General features: G+C 36.3%; 2 protein-coding genes and 1 long non-coding RNA gene across 3 annotated transcripts in view; 2 read left to right on the top strand and 1 right to left on the bottom strand.

Annotated features, from left to right (window-relative positions):
- LOC101209775 (serine/threonine-protein kinase PITSLRE) overlaps positions 1 to 1,810 on the top strand; it is a 29,101-nt gene extending 27,291 nt beyond the window's left edge. Inside the window, exons 16-18 of the mRNA XM_004142241.3 lie at positions 202 to 402; positions 491 to 576; positions 1,490 to 1,810. Of these exons, the coding sequence (XP_004142289.1) occupies positions 202 to 402; positions 491 to 576; positions 1,490 to 1,589 (387 nt within the window). The 3' untranslated portion in view covers positions 1,590 to 1,810. The remainder of the gene's footprint in view (positions 1 to 201; positions 403 to 490; positions 577 to 1,489) is intronic.
- A 2,576-nt stretch (positions 1,811 to 4,386) lies between these two features.
- Positions 4,387 to 20,071, bottom strand: LOC116403867. Its single transcript, XR_004216778.1, has 2 exons — positions 19,759 to 20,071; positions 4,387 to 4,677 (listed from the first exon to the last, which is right to left on the bottom strand). It is a non-coding gene; the product is annotated as an uncharacterized LOC116403867 (long non-coding RNA).
- On the top strand, positions 18,714 to 20,587 carry LOC101220829 (gibberellin 2-beta-dioxygenase 6). Its single transcript, XM_031885692.1, has 2 exons — positions 18,714 to 19,330; positions 19,779 to 20,587. The coding sequence occupies exons 1-2, from the start codon at positions 18,849 to 18,851 to the stop codon at positions 20,182 to 20,184; spliced, it is 888 nt and encodes a 295-aa protein (XP_031741552.1). The 5' UTR covers positions 18,714 to 18,848; the 3' UTR covers positions 20,185 to 20,587.
- The last annotated feature ends 624 nt before the right edge of the window (positions 20,588 to 21,211 follow it).

Here is a 21,211-nt window from a genome sequence, read left to right on the forward strand (position 1 = left end):
CCTTGTTAGGAAGATCCTAATACAATCATAAGCCTTGATTTATCATATAATCGCTTAGTTATATTTTAGTTAATGTTTTGCTTGTCATTCACATGATGAGCCTTTTCCCTTGGCCCCTAAGCTCGTTTGCTTCTTTGGCGGCCCTACTACAATTTCGTTTTCTTATAAATAAATAAATAAGTGGACCTTTTGCCTTTGCAGCTCTGGTCCATTTATGCAGCGGGTAATACTGTGCCCATTCCGTTCTTGAGGGCTACTGACATATCCCCCATTGCTTTGTTATCTGACAACGTCCTTGGAGGTGTGCAGCATGACAATAGGGGTACTGTAGCTGTGGAAACGCTTCAGGAACTTTTCACCGGTGATGGACAATCAAAAAAGGGTCGTAGGGGACAAAATGAGGTTCTCTCTTCATGCACTTCCCTGAATCCATGTTCATTTATCTCCTGAACTTCTAAAACATTTGTTCTTTTCGCTTTTCGCATTGCAGATGCCTCTTCCACCCAGTGTTTATCAAAGACTTACTTCAAGTCCAACACTATTGAACCTTGCCCAGGCTTTAGCTTACCACAGAATGTATGTCATCTTATTTCTTATTATTGTTATTATTTCTGTTTTACAAGCATAAACTTGAAGAATAACCAAATATCTGGTGATCTGGTCTCCTAACAATATTGGAGCACTCAGAAGAAATATCCACCTGCTGTCTCTCTCCTTTGCTGTGTATCACTCCTTCAGTTCTTTCACCTCAGTCCTGACCTGTTGCTACATCAACGTGCATTCATTGATCCTTTGAATTCATTTGTTAACCATTTCATTTTAATTAATTATTATTTTTCCTAAAATTAAACTTATTCTCTCTTTATTTCTTACCTGATTTGCATGAATTCTAAGCCAAATTCCAAAAACAAGTTTTTAAAAACTAATTTTTTAGGTTCCTTTTAGTAACTATTTTGTTTTTTAAAATTAATCCTATAGGTAGTGCTTTCACAACCAAAATTCTTTTTTATCTACTTTTTATCGATAGTTTAAAATAAGACAAATTTTGAAAACTAAGAAGTAACTTTAAAATTTTTGTTTTTATTTTGGGATTTGACAAAGAATTCAACCATTAGAAAAATAATGCTTAATTTAACAAGAAAAAAACACAGAGAACAAGGCTCTTGTTTTCAAATTTTGGCCTAGTTTTTAAAAGTAGATAAGGAAACAATAAATTTAGTGGAAGAAGGGATATTTTATAGGCTTGATTTTCAAAAACTAAATACTAAAAACCAAATGGTTACTAAACGGGATCTTGATTGTTGTATTGACATTGAAGTTAAAAAAAAGTCTTATGTATGTTTCATAGTTGGTTTGGTATTATACAAGGCTGGGCTTGTATCTGTGATAATTTCTTAATAGTCTGCTTCTTTTTAAGAAATAAAGTAATCTCTCCATCTGTTTTTTCTTTGTAATTTTAGAAGGAAATTTGAATTTGAATTTGTTGCAGGTGTTACGAAGATATGCCACTTCAAGAGTTGCAGGCAACTCAAGAACAACAAACCATTCAAAATCTTTGTGATACTCTGAGAACTATCCTCCGATTGTAGATAATAATCTTTCTTCTGCCGTACTCGTTGTTTTTCTTCCCTTTTCTTTCTTTTCATTTTATCACACTTCCTTCCAAATGTAAGAAAATCACTATTTTCCCCCTCCCCATTATATTTTTTCCTGAAGTTAGTTGAGTGATTATTGTTGCTTGTCTTTGTGCCATTGTTCATTCTTTTAATTTTGATTTTTGGGTATATATTGCCTATCATTTTACCTTTTACCTTCCATTTGCTTCTTGAAATAAATTCCAGGGTCGGTACGGGAAAAAAAGTTATTTGAAGAGAATAGGATTATTGGAAACTAAGTATGTTTCCTAGAAATTAAGTTCCTCTATAAATAAGATTGCTGAGAATTAAGTATAATTGTATTGGTTGTGCATGATAATGTTATTAAGATTGTATAGGAATAATTTTTTTTATTTCATTTGTAAAATTAATAAGGAAAACTCTTTTAAATTTTAATATATGATAAACAATAAATCCAATTCAAAATTTTGAGAAAATTTAATTATTTAACAATCAAATTACATTTATTGTGAGTTTGAGAGAGAAGCTATTGGATGGATGTTTATGTAGGGAAATAACTTATTATCATGCATAATCTACAAAACTTTGTGGCAAACAAGAGGAAGTTCAATCTCTTATCCATTTTAACCCTTGTTTCCACCCCAATTTTTCAGTAGACACTATGGCACATATGCTTGGGGTGGTGTCATGGTTAGAGTGCCACATGTTTATGTTGGGTGAGGAGTGAGCAGGATATCAAGTTGATTTACTCGGATGAGTTTGCTTTGATAATTCTTGCACATTGTTGTTTTCATAGTTGAAGAGTGCTTGTCCTTGATGATACGATATGATTTGTGACTGCTTCTTTCTTGATGGAAGAGCTTGGTTAGAGTACCACACTTGCATTGAGCCGGGAGTAGAGTAGGTTGTTGATTTAATGTACTAAGATGAGCTTGCTTTGATATTGCTTTCACCTTTTTGTTGGCATGGTTTGTGCTTGCTTGTCCCAGCAACAAGGTGCAAGCATTTTATCCAAGCAAGCTCATTTGAGTACATCAACTCAACATCTTGCTTTCACTTCCCACTTGGTATAGAAGCATTGCACTTTAGTCAAGCCCTCCACCAAATAGGGAGCTCGGGATATGAGATGATCTACGATTGCTTCTTTAGTGGAAAGGCATAGTTGGATGACCCACGTCTTGCATTAAGAAGGATAGAGAACAAAATGTCTAGTTGAGGAGGAAGGATACGCTTGCACCTTGTTGTTGACATGGTTTGGGTGTGCTTGCCTCTACCGAGATAGGACGTGCTACAATCAATCCTCGTTTGTTAGAAGGGCTTGCCCCAAAATAATTAGGGTGCTTTTGCTCAAATGTTTGATTCCAATGTTCACATGGATTATGCAATGCTTATATCGAGCATGCACAGTGTTTCATGCTCGACCTTGTGTGGCAACTTTGTGGCCTCACTTGCTTTCATGCAATCTAGGGGCGCGAACAACTGAGCATTGCATGGGCTCGCATGCATATGACACATGAGTGGAGATTTAGTAGTTTTGGCAGGCTCATTGCTCAGGTATTGAATTGTCTCCATCAGTGAACTCATTGACGTGTCTTGAACCAAGTTTGAGTTTGAGTGGTTGCAATTGATCGATTATTTCGTTGGTAATTCACGTGCACGCACAATGGAAAGGTTGTGTCTCGTTAGCCTCTTTCTATCGGCACTCCTCATTAGGTCATGGCAAACCTTGTAGCTTGTGTCGCATTTCGTCTAGGTCCACAAGTGTCATCACGACACGTGTCATCGGTGCTCGTTGACTCAGATGCAGTGCTTTCGACAACATGATATGCTCAGGAAGTCTCTCAAATGTGTTGCCTTTGCTCATTGCTTGAGCGAATGATGCTCACTCCCCGCATTATTCCAATGTCATACGATCCTAGCATGCATGCAGGCTGCGACGTCATGTAGGAATGCTACTTAGTCGATCCTACCAGTCGTCATGAACTAATTCAGATTGTGAAACTGTGAATGACTTAAATAAGTTATAGTTTGTTTATTGGTATCTGCTACTCGGATAACAGCAATAATTCTAAAGCTAATATGTGCAACAAAACTTGACTTCTGAAAGGGATACATATAATAGATAAAATGTCGATGCGGGCTCTGTCCATTGCTATAGTGACTCATGATAACTTGACGGATCATATGGCCTACTATGGTGGTGATGAGAGAGACAATTAGGGTTCGATTTTAGAGAGGAGGCCTGAGAAATAGCTACCATATCTAAGGAAGGTAGCAGACATGCAAATTATCCAGTCAAGGGAGGTAGTGACAATAAATAACAATAGCGGACTCTTTTGAGTCCAGTAACTAGAATTACTACAATCTAAATCCCTTGACGAGGATCCATTTGAGGGCTAGTCTAGTGGCAACTGTCACCCCCCCCCCCCCCCCCCCCCGAACCCACCTACTTTTAACCGAGAGACGGTATGAAGTTAATCGATACCATCTCTTACCTTGAGAATACATGTTGACCTTATTCTTTTAATCTTTTGAAAATACAACAGAAACATAAATCTCATTCATAAGAAAATTTAAATTCAGCCCAATTCCGTACAACAAATAGTAAGACATAATGTTACTTATACAATTTAAGTTATTTTATTATCCTCAACACTATAATAATTAATAATTTTCTTTAAAAAGGTTGGTCGACATGACAGTAATAAGTTCAACTCAGGGCAACATGATCCTTACCTGAAATGTGAGAAAAGATTTTGAAAGAATGAGCTTAAAATGCCTAATGAGTGATATTTGCAAAACATAATTTTCAAATAGTTTTGTTTGATACTTTTACCATGGAAATCATTATAAACATATTGCAATAAAGTTATAGAAACTTTCCATAAAATCCATCAAACATCCATGACATTTAAACATATTACACCAGTCTCATACTATACATTTGTAACCTAGGTCAGATGTTTCTGAACCCCTTTTTCCCATGGGCAACAAAGCCTTCATTGATGTAATCGCATTAGGTCCCTATGTAGAGCCTTCATTGATGTAATCGCATTAGGCCCTACGTAAAGCCTTCACATCAGTAATCAGATTCAGAACCATATGTGCACATTCAAAGGTAATTATATAGTATTGGCATAATTCCATGAAAACATTTAATTAAGCTTCGACCTTAGCTTGAAAACCATAAACAATTAAGAAAGCCTTTAAATGCAACCAGACTTGTAAATTTCCTTAGAAATCATTAAGAATAAAGTATTCACAGACCAATGTTTGTATACTTCAAATCATGGTATCAAATAACATTTTAAAATCAATTTTACTCACTCGATTTCTTCTTTAGCTTGAGAAATTTCACAAAAAAACACTTTTCCTTAAAGTAAGGTATTTATATTTTAATTAATCCATAATAACAAGAAAATTCCGAAACACCAATCAAATTGGCAAAAACACCTAAAAGTGCCTAAAATGATCTAAAATGCCCGGTTGGCGCACAGGCATGGACAACAGGTGTGTGTGCATGGTCGCACATTAACCTCGTGGCCCCCTTCTGCCGCGCACACATGGCAGCCCACAAGGCATATTCACGCCTCTCATGTGAAGCCCCACCCAATTTGATGACCAGAAAATGGGTTTTTCGGCCAGAATCATAATTTGACTTTGGAGCTTAATAAATAAAAATTTAAAACTCGAATGACAAAGCTTCCTTCTACAAAGTTGCTTAGAATTTTCTTATTTGTATTACCTTAAACTTTTAGCTTCGAACTTCAAATGGTGTGCTTTCTAGCTTCCCCGAAGTGAACCTTGTTTAGATTGACCCGAAAATTGACCTTCCTCTTTTTTCTCAACTCAAACTCAAACCTTCTTTGCTCCAATTTGTCCGTCAGCACAAGATTATAAACTAGACACAATTTTTGAAGTTTGGCAAGTGGAATCAAGAAAGTTGCATGAGTAAATTGGATACATTTCTCATTCAAAGTTGCCCTATTTATAGAAAAGGTTGCATGTTTTGGAATTGACATCTAACACCCACCTCATGCTTCCATGTCATGGCTTCAACACCTTCTCCTAGCCTAATCCTAGGCATCCTAGGTGCCTTGTGTCACAATCGTAGCGTTTCAATCTCGAGACGGACGATTGTGCGACACTTGTTCTAACTCACGAACAAGTCAGCCGATCAAAATCCAAGAGTTGTGGGTAACGTCGATGTATGTCGTAACCTTCCTTCGCGTTTTAGGGAAATTTTATTTGTAAAACGCAGGAAAGAAAGAAATACATTGAAATAGACGTTACAATAAGCATTAAAGACTGTCAGTTGCAAGGAAAAAGGGTTGCTTGCAAAGAGTACAACTAATGCTTGGGCGGGGATTCAACTGGTATGCCTCCCCTATAGTACATTTTGAACATTTTCTTCTTTGGCAGACTTGCATATGGAAAATGCCGAAACGTCACACCCAAGCTTTATGACCTAGAATGGAAAGCAAATACCTAAACTAGTTATGCAAAGTAAAGATGGGATAAACTGGGGGTAATCGGAGCATATAACCAAAGGTAAACACACTTTGGAAAAATATGTCCGTGACACCTTGCATGCTCTCCACCTCCTACCTAATAATAACAAAAGTTCCTTCTCATGACATGCCCATTTTCTTCTTACCACCAAACTTAATTTCTTGACGACCTTCTTCCCTTAATAAGTTAAGTTCTCATGAACGGTCCAATCATGACACTCCTACAACGACGCACTTTCTATGCTATTTGGAAAATATTACTAAAATGTCATGTTTAACCAAGTCTTGAAATAAAAGTTCCTTCTTGTCTAAATCACCATTGGTTTTTACGAGCTCTATGATCCAACTACAATTTCTAGAAAAACTCGATATATATATATAAATTTAATTAAAGTAAATCCTTAAATTCTTTTAGAGATTGAGGTTTACACGAGTAGGCCCGATGATTTCAGCTTCAATAGTGTATATTTAAGTTGTTACAGTTAAAAAGCTCGTAGTTGGACCTTTCGCTGGGTCAATCGGTCCCTCTATATGGTGACCAATGGTCAACTTGTCACTTTTGTCGGTAATGCTCTTACAATTTCTAGAAAAACTCAATATATATATATACAATCTTCAATCCCTCAAAAAGTGTACTGTGGAAAACGCCTCTTCTTCAAACATCGGATAACTCTTTTCTGCGGTACTCGATCTCCGACTTCTAGATGCAATGGGATGTCCATTCTACACGAGGACATCGTCCAACGCATAATCAAATGCATCAACATGAGCTTCAATAGGTTGGGTCACATCCACGAACCCAAGAGTTAGCCCTTCCCTCAAGGCTTGCTTCAAGACACAGTTGTCGACACACAACCGTCCATTCTTTTCTTCCCATAAAAAGACTTGGGCTTCATACGGAGCTTTTGCAGGTCTAATGAATCCTGCACTCAACAATCTCTTCCACTGTATCCGAAGTTTAGTTAACTCTAACTACGCCACATGACAAGCATTCTTCATAGGCGATTATGACTTGGGTAAACTATCAAGCATCCCATTAGAGTATTTCTTTACGACACACCTTGTGTCTTTGCGAATTGTCTCCCTCGAGCTATCCCCTAACTCAAAGAGGTGGCCTCAAACGTTGTTTCATCTTGAGTGAGGTCCTCTCTTAGTTGCATGGTCGAGATCATTCTCAATCCTTTGGGTTGACGAAGGTTTGTCTGCACAACAGTAGGAGTAGACCCAGTGATCACCAAACATTTGGCTTAAGGCATTAGGATCACTTGATGTTGGAGGAGGGATTCCATTTTGAGTATTACATCAAAGTCATCCATACCTACAACCATGAAGTCTACAAGATCGCTCCATCCTCCCAACTGTATCATCGTTCGATTCACTGATTCGACGACGGATAAAGCTGTAGAATTCACAGCCTTCATTTTTTCTATATCCTTCTTTCAATGAAGGTTCAACTGTCTGGCTTCTGCCGCCATTATGAAATATTGAGTTGCACGAGAGTCAACCATAGTGCTTTTTGCGTGCTTTTGGTTGACCTAGGTGTCTACATATATTAGACCCCCTTTCGTTCGTTTACTTGTCTCCCCCATTTTCTTCTGAAGAGACGATAAAAATCTCATGGCCCCCACTCTAGGATTCTCGACTTCGTCCACTTGGCCAACTTTCTTCTTTGATTGACTCAATTTGTCATCTGAGTCTGAAGCTAAAAAGGCCTGAAAGGCATAAAAGGCCGATTTATTCAGACATTCCTTAGCCCGATATGATCTGTCACATAAGAAGCAACTGAAAGGATGATTCGATGTATTTGAACTATTATGTCTTCACCAAGTGTTCCCCGTGTTGGGTTGGGAAGACTTTTAGTCTCTACTGGGACTTCTGTCTTCACTGACAACTTTGAGAGAATTCAGTCGACTATTTCTATCTTTTTCAGGTGAAGAGCTTTGATCGTCTATTATCTTGAGGGTCACTAGACATATTGAACAAACGTCCAGTTGTTGCACAGGATGATGTGAGGTCTTGAGCTCTCTGTTCATATAGCTTAGTCCTTGCCCACGATTTCAACCCTTCAAAAAAACTAAAGACTTTGTCTTTTCCAGACATATCACATATATCTAACATCTACTCCGCGAATTGTTTCACGTACTTCTGAATGGTGCCACTGTGTTTTAATTCCCGCAGTTTTTGTCGAGCCAAAATTTCAAAATTCTCAGGAAAAAATGTGAGCGGAGTTCTTTCTTTAAGTTGTCCCAAGTGTCTATTATGCAACGTCTTTCTTGAATGTCAACATACTGAGACCTCCACAATAACTTTGCATCTTCAGACAGATGCATGGTCGCCAATGTCACTTTGGCTTTTTCTGTAAAGGTATTTGTGGCCTTGAAGTATTGGTCCATATCAAATATGAAGTTTTCTAACGCCATCGCATCTCTTGCCCCACAGAAGGACTTGGTTTCAGGATTTTTTATCTTGCTAACTGAAATTGCTCCTCCACCTGGAGCTTGGTTTTCTATAGCTCGCATTGTAAGGTTCACCTTCGTTTTCACCTCTACGATTTCGTTCCTCACGACATTGAGGGTAACTCGAAAATCATTTGTTGTGTCATTTATCATTTCCAACATATTCTTATGTGAGTTATCTAGCTCAATAACTCGTTCTTCCATCTAGGCAGCAGAGCCCGATGAACTGTCCCCACGCTCGTAGGTGACATTTCTAGTTCTCACAATTATTGACTCTAGAGTGTCAATTCTAATTAACAAATCTTGTATGGATAATCCATCCAGACAATCGGACACCACATCATCAACATCGACTTTCTTGGAAATTTCATTAAGTTGGGTTTCTAAAGAACGAATGGAATCAGGAACTTCCACCAGGTAGAGCATCTACTCTTCAATTTCTACCAGTCTTTCATTATGGGTCTTGCCAGTCTGTTTCGCAGTCGACATCTTTCTGTCTCAACTGCCAATTAGCAAATTTGGCTCTGATACCACTTGTCATAGTCGTAGCCTTTCAAACTCGGGAGGGACGATTGTGTGGCACTTATTCGAACTCGATGAACAAATCAACCGATCAAAATCTAAAAGTCACGGTCAATCTCAGCGTATGATGTAACATTCCTTCGTGTTCTTAAGAAAATTGTTTATGTAACGCGAGAAAGAAACAAATACATTGAAATTGACGTTGCAATATGCAATTAAGACTGTCATTGCAAGGTTAAAGAGTTTTCTTGCAAAGAGTGCGACACTGCTTGGGTGGGGATTCAACTAGTATGTCTCTCCTATAGTACATTTTTTACTTTTTCAGCCCTGGTAGACTTGCATATGAAAAAGCTGAAATGTCACACTATAGATTTATTACATGAAATGGAAAGCAACTAGATAAACTAAACATAAGACATAAAGATAAGATAAAATGAGGTATTCAGAGCATCGGCCATAGACAAACACGCCTTGGACAAGTATGACCGTGACATCTGGGTGGCGTTCCACCTAGATGTCACGGTCATTCTTGTCCAAGGCGTGTTTGTTTATGGTCGTATGCTCTGAATACCCTCATTTTATCTTATCTTTATGTCTTATATCTAGTTTAGGTAGTTGTCTTTCGTTTTAAGTCATAAAGTTTGGGTGTGACGTTTCGGCATTTTCATATGCAAGCCTACTAGAGCTGAAAATTTTCAAAATGTAGGGCTGGTCGTCGAGCCATGTGCATCTGCCCGTGCACATGAGATGTCTAGGTTGTGCTGGTGCCTAACACCTGTCTGGTGGTGCCTATGAGGTGTGCATCCGTACAAGCACTTGAGACTGTCATGGACATGTGTCGTAACATGCATGCGGGGCTCATGGGCTGCCTTTCGTGGGGACATACCAGTGCCATGGACATGTGTCATGGGCACATGTGGGTTGTCACATGGTTGTGTGGAACTGTCAAACGGGCATGCTTGGCTCCTTCTTGGCTTGGCTTTGGGAGCCTTGTGGCACATTTTGGCATAAAAATTGGGATCATTTCATGGGACGTGACACTACACTCCGTATACATTAGCATGGAATAACATCATAAGATTTATATCCAATTCTATTAGCTTTTGAGATCGGAGTAATGATTAACATAAATAGCCGAGGGCATTCGTGTTTCATAGTCAAAGGTGAAATTCTTAGATTTATGAAAAACGAACAACTGTGAAAGCATTTGCCAATGATGTTTTCATTGATCAAGAATTGAAGTTTAAGGCTCAAAGGCAACCAACTATTATCCTAGTCTCAACCATAAACGATGTTAACCAGGGATTGGCAGATATCGCTTTAAGGACTTCACCAGAACATTATGATAAATCAAAAGTCTTTGCCAAGGGGAGTATAGTTACAAAGCTGAAACTTAAAGGAATTGACAGAAGGGAGCCACGTGGAGTGGAGCTTGCGGGGGTTAGTTTGACTCAACATAGGAAAACTTACCAAGTCCAGACATAGTAAAACTTTAATAGCCCTTTCTTGATTCTATGGGTGGTGGGGCATGGTCATTCTTACTTGGTGGAGCAATTTGTCTAGTTAATTTTGTCAACGAACCAACCCTTAGCCTACTAACTAGCTATGCGAAGGGGACTTTGCAGCCGGTTTCTTAGAGAGACTACGATTGTTTAGGCCAAGGAAGTTTGAGGCACTAACAAGTCTATGATGCCCTTAGATGTTATGGGCCGCACACGTGTTGCACTAATGTATTTAACGAGTATATAGCCTTGGTTGACAAGTTCGAGTAATCTTTGAAATTTCATCCCGATGAAGATAAGCTATTGTAATTGTTGGTCTTTAATGAGGAATTCCCAGTAAGCACGAGTTATCAGCTCTCTTTAACTACGTTTCTGCTTTTTATACTCACGATCTGTTGCTTAGATATTGATACACACTAATAGACTTCTATCAAAGAATATTGAAAGATATTAATAAAATCTATCGGTGTCTATCATTGATAGAATCTAAAATTTTGTTATATTTTGTAAATATTTTGGTTGATTTTGTTACTTTTGAAAATGCTAAGTTTACAAAATTAATATAAACCGTATTTAAAAGTTACACAAATATAAAAAGGTGTCGAACTAAATCTAAATTTTATGATTTTGCTACTTCTGCACAAATAAATTTTTATTAAACTTAGAGGTTCGTCAAAAAAAAATCTAAAACATTTACTTTTGGTGGCTAATCGCATTCAATTAGAGAAAATCCTTGTTTCTTTCTGGTTTTTCTTCTTTTTTTTTTTTTTTTTTTTTTTTTTTGTAGTATTACTTATTTATTTATCATGATAGCCTACAGAGATACCCTACTTAATTTGAAATTTTATTTTAAGCATCAAAATATTTTAAACCTACAAATAGATAATAAAGAACCAACAATGCCTTTTTTCGGTGGAAGAGTGCTTTGAGTTGGAGTTAGCTTTTCTAGAAGGTTTTAAAAGGCCTTTTCAATTCTAAAAAACTTACACCAGAACATGACAATACCATTTTCAACCATTCAGAAAGCTTGCTTTTATAAATTATACCCAACCCAACCCTAACACACACACACACATATATATACTCTCTGTCTAATCATCAAGCTTTGCCTTTTAGTTATAATATGCTCACATATTTACTTTCTAAATTGTTTTCAATATCTGTTTCGTGCATGGTTTGTATAAATAGTTATATAAATTGCTAACTTCAAATTTAAACACACATATATAATCTATATAATTCCAACTTTAGTACACTGTTTTTAATCAATTTAGGGTTAGTTTGGAATTTCTATAGCTTTTATTGATGAATATATTTTAAATTAATAAATAAATAAAATCAACAGTGAGATGAAGTAAACTAAACTTATTATGTTTGATATACTGTTACTAAATTGTTGTGATTAGTAAAAGTAGATGTACCATCGCAATTATTTTTATATTCATATATAGAGTCTAATTACATTGCTGGTAAAATGTTCGTCACTAGAAATTACTTTGTGTCATTTTACCATGATCGATAGCATGGCATGGATTTTAGGATAAATGGGTTTAGCCACTTTTTTTTTCTCACTTTTGCAGTTTATATCTTCTGTTTCATGCTCAACCCTAGGATTGATCATTCTTATGTGAAGTGTCATTCCCTTTCGCCAAAGAGACTTATTTTGTCTAAAAACTTTTATCATAAAGACAATATAACATAATTCTTCAAATATAGCGAATTAGATCAACTTATTTATAAATGTAATAAAATTTTACATTTTATCGACGATAGACCGCAATAGACCTAGATAGTCATATACCACTTTAGTGATAGACATTGATAGATGTCTATTTAGTTCTACTAAGAAAGTAAATTTTTGTTATATTTGTAAATGTATATATATTCTTCTATTTTCTTTTTTTCTTTTCTTTTTTTCTTTTCTTTTTTTGTTATTTAAACCAATTTTTCTAACATTTAACAATCCAAAATTCCTAAACTTGCTTTGGTTCCTAAAAAGGACACCATGTCCAAGAACCATCCAAAACAAGAAGATATAATTAGAAACTAGTACCATCTTTGGAAGGGTTCTAAAATTGTTAAAAATCATATTTGTATGTTTCTATCACTATAAGACACACCGTTTTTAATCACTTAAAATTAATTTAATCTTTAATTTTAAACTTTTAAATGTAATTTTCATATCATCTAATTTAGTTTTGAATGACTAAATGATATAATTCGAAGTTGGATATATTTTCCAAATGAAATCTCTGCCTTCAAAGGTTAAGAGATAGAGTATTTATTAATGCTTCGTAAGTTTGTTATAAAGTAGTTACAAGAAAACTGTTTATCTAACTGTTCTAACTATTAGCTATCTCTACCCTTACCCTGTTCTAACTAACTATAGTTTTCTCTACCCTAATTCTTATTACATCATTCCACCCCATAAGAATGGACTCGTCCCAGAGTGCATCAATTAGCAAATGTGAAGTTTTATGGTGCATGATTGGATGTATACGAATGTTTGATGGCAGGTCTATTTTAAAGGCATTATCTTCATACTTCTCTAGTATAAGAAATGGACCGATCTGTCTATCTTTCAATTTGTTATAGTTGCCAGTAGGAAATCTGTTCTCTAAGGATATCATCACCAAATCTCCTTTAGAAAAATCAGTTTGCCTTCTCTTTTTGTCCACTGATTTTTTGTAGGAGTCTGTAGTTTGCACAAGGTGATCATAACCTTCTTTGTGCAATTTTTCAATGTTTTCTATCATGCTCTCTACTTCTTTATTAAGGTCCACGATCGTAGGAAGTGAAGTAAGGTCGAAAGTTAACCGTGATTGCTTAGTGTATACTACTTTGAAGGGGCATTTTCCTGTTGAACGATTCTTCATATTGTTGAAAGCAAACTCTGCTTGTGCAAGTGTTAGATCCCATTGCTTAGGTTTTGTCCCACTAAGACAACGTAATAAATTGTCTAGGGTTCTGTTGGTTACTTTAGTTTGTCCATCTGTCTGTAGATGAGCTGTAGTGTTGTACTTCAATGTTGTGTCAAACTTTTTCCATAGAGTTCGCCAGAAATGGCTTAAAAACTTAACATCTATGTCGGACACAATAGTTTTAGGTACTCCATGTAGTGATACCACCTCTATAAAGAAGAGGTTGGCTATATAGATTGCATCATTTGTCTTCTTGTAAGCTACGAAGTGTGTTCTCTTGCTAAATTTGTCTACTACCACCATAACTGAATTAAAATACCTTTGGGTTTTGGGTAATCCAACCACAAAGTCAATTAACAAATTTTCCCAAACGGAAGTTGGAATAGGATGTGGGAAATATAGCCCTGCATTTGTGCTTGAGCCTTTAGTTCTTTGGCAAATGGGACACCTCTTCACGAAATTATTTGAATCTCTCCTTAGCTGAGGCTAGTAGTATCTTTTAGAAATAATCTCAACTGTCTTATTCTGCCCAAAGTGTCTATTGAAAAGAGAGACAACGAGTTCACACCAATTTACGTGGAAACCCGAGTACCGGGAGAAAAACCACGATTGTTTGTGTTGTTATTATTTTCTTATGAATAAATCAATAGGTACAAGGGAGAATAAATAGAGTACACAATGGAATAAAAAAGGAAAAGATTTAGGAAAATAAGGAATACATTCTCATAATCTTTCCATAATTATTCTAGGATTCTAACAAGGAAAAAGCCTAGAAAAAAAGGAAAGAATTCCAACAGTGTCCAGCTAAACCACTGGAGTGCGCTTCTTTCAATAAGGCTTCTCGTAGTGAGGTATGAGGAATGCACAATTTTTCACCCTTAAATAGGAAACCTTCAACAATATGGTAATCATCAGCATCTACGTAATTGGAGCATTTGTACCAAATGTTCTCAAAATCAATATCTTCTTCATATAGGTCAGCTAAATGTATAAAGGCTACAATTTCATAAGAGAGAAGTGTAAGCAAGGAGCATCAACTACCTTGTTCTCTTTACCCAACTAATGTTTGATTACAAAATCAAATCTTTGAAGGAAAGAAATCCAGCATGCGTGCATTCTGCTGATATTTTTTTGAGATTGGAGATACTTTAGGAAAAAATGATCGGTTAGATGTACAAACTCTTTAGAGAGTAGGTAGTGTTCCCATTGCTTTAGTGCTCGAACGAGGGCATACAACTCTGGTTCATAAGTGCTCCATGACTGTCTTGAGGAGCTTAGTTTTTCATTGAAGTATTCAATTAGTGTCCTCGCTGAGATAGGACAATCCCAATTCCAGTGCCACAGGCATCCACTGCCACTTCAAATGGTGAAGAGAAGTCTAGCAGTTGAAGAATAGAGCTGGAAATTAACTTCTTCTTGATGTCATCAAAGCTCTCTTGTTGTGTTAGGGTCCACTTAAAGTTTGCCCTCTTTAGTCAGTCAATGAGAGGTTATGCCAAGGAGTTGAAGTTCTTAATAATCTTTCTGTAGATCAAGGAAGCCAAGCCAAGGAAGGCTTGTATCTCTGTAATAGAGATTGGTGTAGGCCAAGTATGGATAACTTCTATTTTCTTTGGCTCCATACTTATGCTTCCTTGTTTAATTATAAAGTCAAGAAAGGCAATCTCTCTCCTTAAAAACATGCACTTCTTCGGGTTGATGTATAATTTTGTTTCTGTTTAAACTTGAAACAACTTTCTTAAGTGTAGTATATGCTCAACGCAATTGGTGCTATACACAAGTATGTCATCGAAATAGACAACTACATATCTGTTAAGGAAGAGGTGAAGTACCTGAGTCGTCAATCTCATGAAGGTACTAGGAGCATTAGGTAACCCAAAGGGCATGACCATCCATTCAAATAAGCCTTCATTGGAAATGTTGTATTCTACTCATCTCCGAGCCTAATACGTATTTGGTGGTAACCACTATTTAAATCAATCTTTGAAAAAATGATGGTTTTGCCAAGTTGGTCTAAGAGATCATCAATGCCTGGGAAGGGAAAATGATACTTCATCATGATTCTATTTATTGCTCTAATGTCTACACACATCCTCCAGCTACCGTCTTTCTTTGGAGTAAGTAGCTCAGGTATAGCACAAGGACTCAAACTCGGTTTTGATGTGTCCCTTTCTAAGTAGTTCTACAATATGATCATGGAGAATTTGGTACTCTTGGGGACTCATTCTATAATGAGTTAGGTTCGGCAATGATGCTCCTAGAACAATGTCTATGTGATGTTGTACATTTCGAAGGGGTGGAAGTCCCTCAAGTTCTTTATTCAAATGAGAGAACTCATCAAATAGTTGTTGTAATTTTGGGTTCCACAACCTCATATTGTTCTTCCTTAGGCTTTTCAACAATAATCAGCCTTAGGAGGTCTTGTTCCTTTTCTTAAGTAGTTTCTTCTCATTGACAGTGATGAATAATTGTTTTCCATGTCTTGTTCCTTCACTATTCCTCCTTGCTAATGGCATTAGAACTACCCTTTTTCCCATCCATTGAAACTCATAAGTATTTTCTCTCCCCTTATGCAAGGTTCGAGTGTCAGATTGCCATGGTCTTCCTAACAGCAGGTGACACACATCCATTTCAATGATATTGCAAACAATTTTGGTCCTTATACCCACTTCCAATGGAAAGAGGGACTGTATAGATTTCGTTAACCATGGCCTCTCCTCCTTTCCTCATCCAACCTATCTTGTAAGGATTTGGATGAGTTTCTGCCTTTAGATTCAACACGGTTACTAACTCCTTTGCCACAAAGTTTTCACTATTATCGTTGTCTATTATCACATCACATACCCTTCCATTTATAGTACATCTTGTCTTGAAGAGGCTATGGCACTGTGGATTCTTCTCTTCTTTAGGAGCAATGAGTACTCATTGGATGACACAAGAGACTCTGTCTCCATCATCCGCCTCAATTAGCTTAGCTTTTTCCTCTGCTTCTTTGCTACTTTCACCTATCGAATCCCATTCTTCCTCAGTTAATGCTACAGTTTTTTGTTGGGGGCAAGTATTGGAAAGGTGACCAGTTTAGCCACATCAAAAGCACATCCCCAACGATGGTTATGTATAATTATTCTGATTGTTGTTCCTGTACACGGGCTCCTTCTTCTTCTCATTAACTGCCTCCTGATTGTCAACCTCCTTCCCTTTTCCTCTTGCTGAGGTTGAAGGTTGGTCATTTGTCTTAGCAGGATAGTTGTTCTTTCTTGTTAAGGTTGCCTCCCCTGTTGATCTCCTATTCAGGTTCTTAGTTCTAATGGCTATCATCTCTTCCACTGTTTCTGCAAAAGAAATTGCTTCAGATAGAAAACGAAATGGTTGCAGCTTTACCTTCTCCTTGATATCAAATCAATGGCCTCCCACAAATCTTGCAATTTGTTGCTATTCATTTTCACTCAGATTTTTTCTTGCATTAAAGCGATGATACTCTTCAATATATTCAGCTACTATTTGAGTACCCTGGTGGCAGTTTTGGTACTGACTGTATAAGGTTTGTTCATAATTTGGGGGTAGAAATCATGTCTTCAATAGTTTTTTCACTTTCTCCCAAGAATGAATGGGTTGCTTCCCACACCTTTGCCTATTAATCTCTAGTTGATCCCACCATGCCGAAGCACCAGCTCGAAGTTTTAAGGCTACGAAATGGACTTTCTTACATTCAAACGCATCCATGTAGTTAAAGAAGTTCTCGATGTTCTTTACCCAATACAAGAATGATTCTATGTTTCATTTGCCATTGTACATTGGGAGATCGATTTTCATTTTGTAGTCATGGTGTTCTTCTCTTCTTGCTTCACATCTTCTATTATTTTGTCTCGCCCTCATTTCGTCATTAAAGTTCCAGATATTTCCTTGCTCGTCACCACTCGAGAAGTCATCTTCTTGAATTTCTTGTCATGCTTCTTGGTCTTCTTGAAATCGTCTTCAAAGTGGTGCGGCGGGGCTTCACCGGGTCTCCTTTTATGGAAGCCTCTTGGATTGTTGAAATTCCTGAGTTTCCCCCTTGCTCGCCAACCTCTTCTGTCACCAAAATGGTGATTGTTCAAAAGGTTTACTTCAATCTGCGGCAGCGCTGGCAGTTCTTCCATTCTTCGATTCAATAAATCCACATTTTACATCAGTTTATCAAACTTGTTATGAAGATCTCCCAAGGATCCTTCGACGGCCAGCAAGCGAATCATTGATGTCTTTGGAGAGAGGGCAACAATTTCCTCCACTTCTTCTTGCACAGAGTCGTCCCCCGCGGCTGGGTTTATCACTCTCTGGCCAACCATTCATCTTAAGAATCGAGGCTACTCTGATACCACTTTGATTTAATTTAAAGTTGGATATATTTTCCAAATGAAATCTCTGCCATCAAAAGCTAAGAGATTGGGTACTTATTAATGCTTTGTAAGTTTGTTACAAAGTAGTTACAAGAAAACGGCTAAGTATCTAACTGTTCTAACTAACTTTAGCTATCTCTACCCTTAACTATTCTAACTATAGCTTTCTCTACCCTTATTCTTATTCCATCAATAAAGGCATGTTTTTAGAGTAATTTTGAAAATAACAAAAGTGATTCTACATCTGAATTTTTGTCGTCATCATGAATCCTCGACCAATTGAACTTTGACAAGGCACACCTGTAAATTATCATTTATCCTCAGCTTTCATCCATCTTGACAAAATTGACCGAACAAATGAAGAACCCAAACATGTCAGGTTTCGTTAGGTTTGTTGATGAAGGAAAAAAAACAATGACGTTTAAGAGCAACTACTCATCAATTATGCACAAAGTAAAGAATCTGCAGAGTATAAACAATTAATTAAAAGAAACTAAATAAACAATCAAAGAAAAAGAGAACATTCTATTTCATATGGGCCTACTGCCAATTGGGAACAAACTTGCTACATGACAACAAAAGGGTCCCAATATAAACTTTTTCTTGTCCCCCAAAAGTCAAAAGGTTGAAGGTAGGTTTGGATCTTTCCTTTGCATCATTTTCCCACTTTCTTAGGCTTAGTCTCCCATCGTTAATATTAAAAGGGGTCAAAACAGACCTTGTCTTCCCAATTTTTTGTGAGAAAATGGAATGAGAGAGAATCAATATGGTCGCGACAATTGTCACTACATGGTAGCTCCTTTACAATGTCCTCTTCTGTCCTCTTTTGTTTGCTTCCACTTGTGATTTTCCTCCTCACAATTTAAGACCCAACTTCTCTTTTCCAAAGGAATATAAATAACACTTCTCAGTTCTCAGTTTCATAACTTTTGTAGGAAACCCACATGTTCAAGGAAAATACTACTATGATGATGGACTCTAATCCACCACTATTCGATCAATACGAGTTCCTTTTGCAATCCACAGCTCATTTACAACCATTTAACAATGGAAATCTACCAACTAACTCTGTCATGGAGGAATGTCAGCTTCCTCTTATTGATCTTAAAGGTTTGAAAAGTAGCGATGAAAAGGAGAGGGTAGCTTGTAGAAGAGAGATTTTTGAAGCATCAGAAGAATGGGGATTCTTCCAAGTGATAAACCATGGGATACACACAGAGCTACTGAACAGAATGAACAAAGAACAAATAAAGTTGTTTGGGGTACCCTTTGAGAAAAAATTTACAAGTGGGATTTTGGATAATTCTTACAGATGGGGAACACCCACTGCAACCCACCCAAACCAGTTCTCTTGGTCTGAAGCTTTTCACATTCCCCTCACAAAGGTCTCTGAAGCTGCCTGCTATGGCGACTTCATTTACTTAAGGTATCAATTCTATCTATCAACATTCATCCAGCTATATACTTCTCTTAAGCATTATCATTATTACATTGTTAGTTTCAATACTTAAGAACACTGTGCCTATATCAAACTATATGGCCTTTTAGACTTGAAAAAGTTTTAGATTAATCAGACTATGCTTTTACTTGTTAATAATATCACATTTACAGAAGTTACCTAATCATCATATCCCATTCATATTTTAGTTTAAAGTTTTAGGAACATGATTGAATGATTTTATAAAGTTCGATTTAAAATCTAATTGTTCAAAGACATCTAGCGAACTTGAAGAGTCTAGCTCTTGTAGACATTTTCACAAACAGTTAGAGCGCAAAAGGTAACGACACTTCATTCTTCCGCAGATATACTAAATTAGCAAACAATAAGAAAAGCCCATTAATGAATTGACTGACCTTACATCATGGAACGGCAGGGAAGTGATGGAGGAAGTGGCAAGCGCGATGTCGAAGGTAGCAAGAAAATTGGCAGGAGTTTTAGTGGAGAGTATGGGGCAGAGGAAGGAATTATTAGAGGATATTTGCGACGAAAGCACATGCTTCCTCCGGTTGAATCACTACCCAATTTGTCCATTTTCCGGCGAAGTTTCAGGGCTGGTGCCACACACGGACAGCGATTTTCTTACAATACTTCATCAAGATTCCGGCGGTGGTCTTCAGGTGATGAAAGGATCGCAATGGTTAGCTGTGAAACCCAATCCACAAGCCCTTGTTGTCAACATTGGAGACCTTCTTCAGGTAAACACTCCAACTCCAATTTCTTTTCATCCAATCATTTACCATTCACTCTTTTTTCAGTTTCCATATTACCTAATCTATTGACATTAATATTGAGAAATTCTTTATGAATATTGTATAAACAAATTTACCTTAAAAAAAAATTAAGATAGATTTTAGTGATCAAAAGTCTATGACTTGAACACTTGAATGTGGTGGACCAAATTTTTAACATATTCTCTAGAACAACACAAAGTATTTTATGTTAAATATGTGTCAAGTGAACATACTTCAAACATACGAATTTATGAACAGCTAAGAAATCTGTATTTTGAATTTCATCTTTTCAATATATATCTTCATTTCAATTATGCAATCTAAGATAGTATAACTATTTATTATTACGATAGTCATTATTACCAATACCCCAAAGTGAACACTTTGGAGAAAAGAAAGAATGAACATCTCAACCTCTTACCACTAGAGAATATAAAATAATGAATAAATCAATGAGAGGATATAAATAGAAATGAATCATTTAATACACGAAATCCAATTATGAATTTAAATAAAAAGAAAAACCATCTGACTTCTTTTTTTTCTACTTAATAACAAGGAAGTGACTTTCTACTTACCAATTCCTAAGTTTGAGATTATTTGTATTAGAGTCATCTAAATTGACTTTAAAATACTTTTAAAAGAACTCATTTTTTTATATATAAAAATATATTTTAAAACTATTTTTAAAAAGTCAATTTTTTTAAATAGCACTTGAAAATGAATTTCAATAAACAGATTTTAAAATGTTATATATTTAATCCAAAAGTTTTTTAATTTCAGTTTAGTCCATAATTTTCTTGATATTATCCTAATTAAAGATTCAGAAGATCAAATTTTATGGATTTAAAGTAGAGATATATACAATGCTTTGAATCCAATTAGTAAGTATGAAATTATAAAATTGTACTTGCTATATCAAAATTTCTAAATCAAAATTTCTAAATTTGTAATACTTTTATCCAATCAAGGGGACTCAAAAAATAAAAATAAAAAAAAAATGAACATCCAACCTATAGAAAAATGTTATGATTCAACTTAATTAAACTGTCGGCACAAATTTGCAAAAGTTCAG

Source organism: Cucumis sativus, chromosome 5, assembly GCF_000004075.3.
Source record: "Cucumis sativus cultivar 9930 chromosome 5, Cucumber_9930_V3, whole genome shotgun sequence".
Classification (NCBI taxonomy): Eukaryota; Viridiplantae; Streptophyta; class Magnoliopsida; order Cucurbitales; family Cucurbitaceae; genus Cucumis; species Cucumis sativus.

Coding starts and splice junctions, on each gene's coding strand:
- LOC101220829 (XM_031885692.1), top strand. CDS start 18,849: ATGTTCAAGGAAAATACTACTATGATGATGGACTCTAATCCACCACTA. Junction 19,331..19,778: donor GGCGACTTCATTTACTTAAG/GTATCAATTCTA, acceptor ATGGAACGGCAG/GGAAGTGATGGAGGAAGTGG.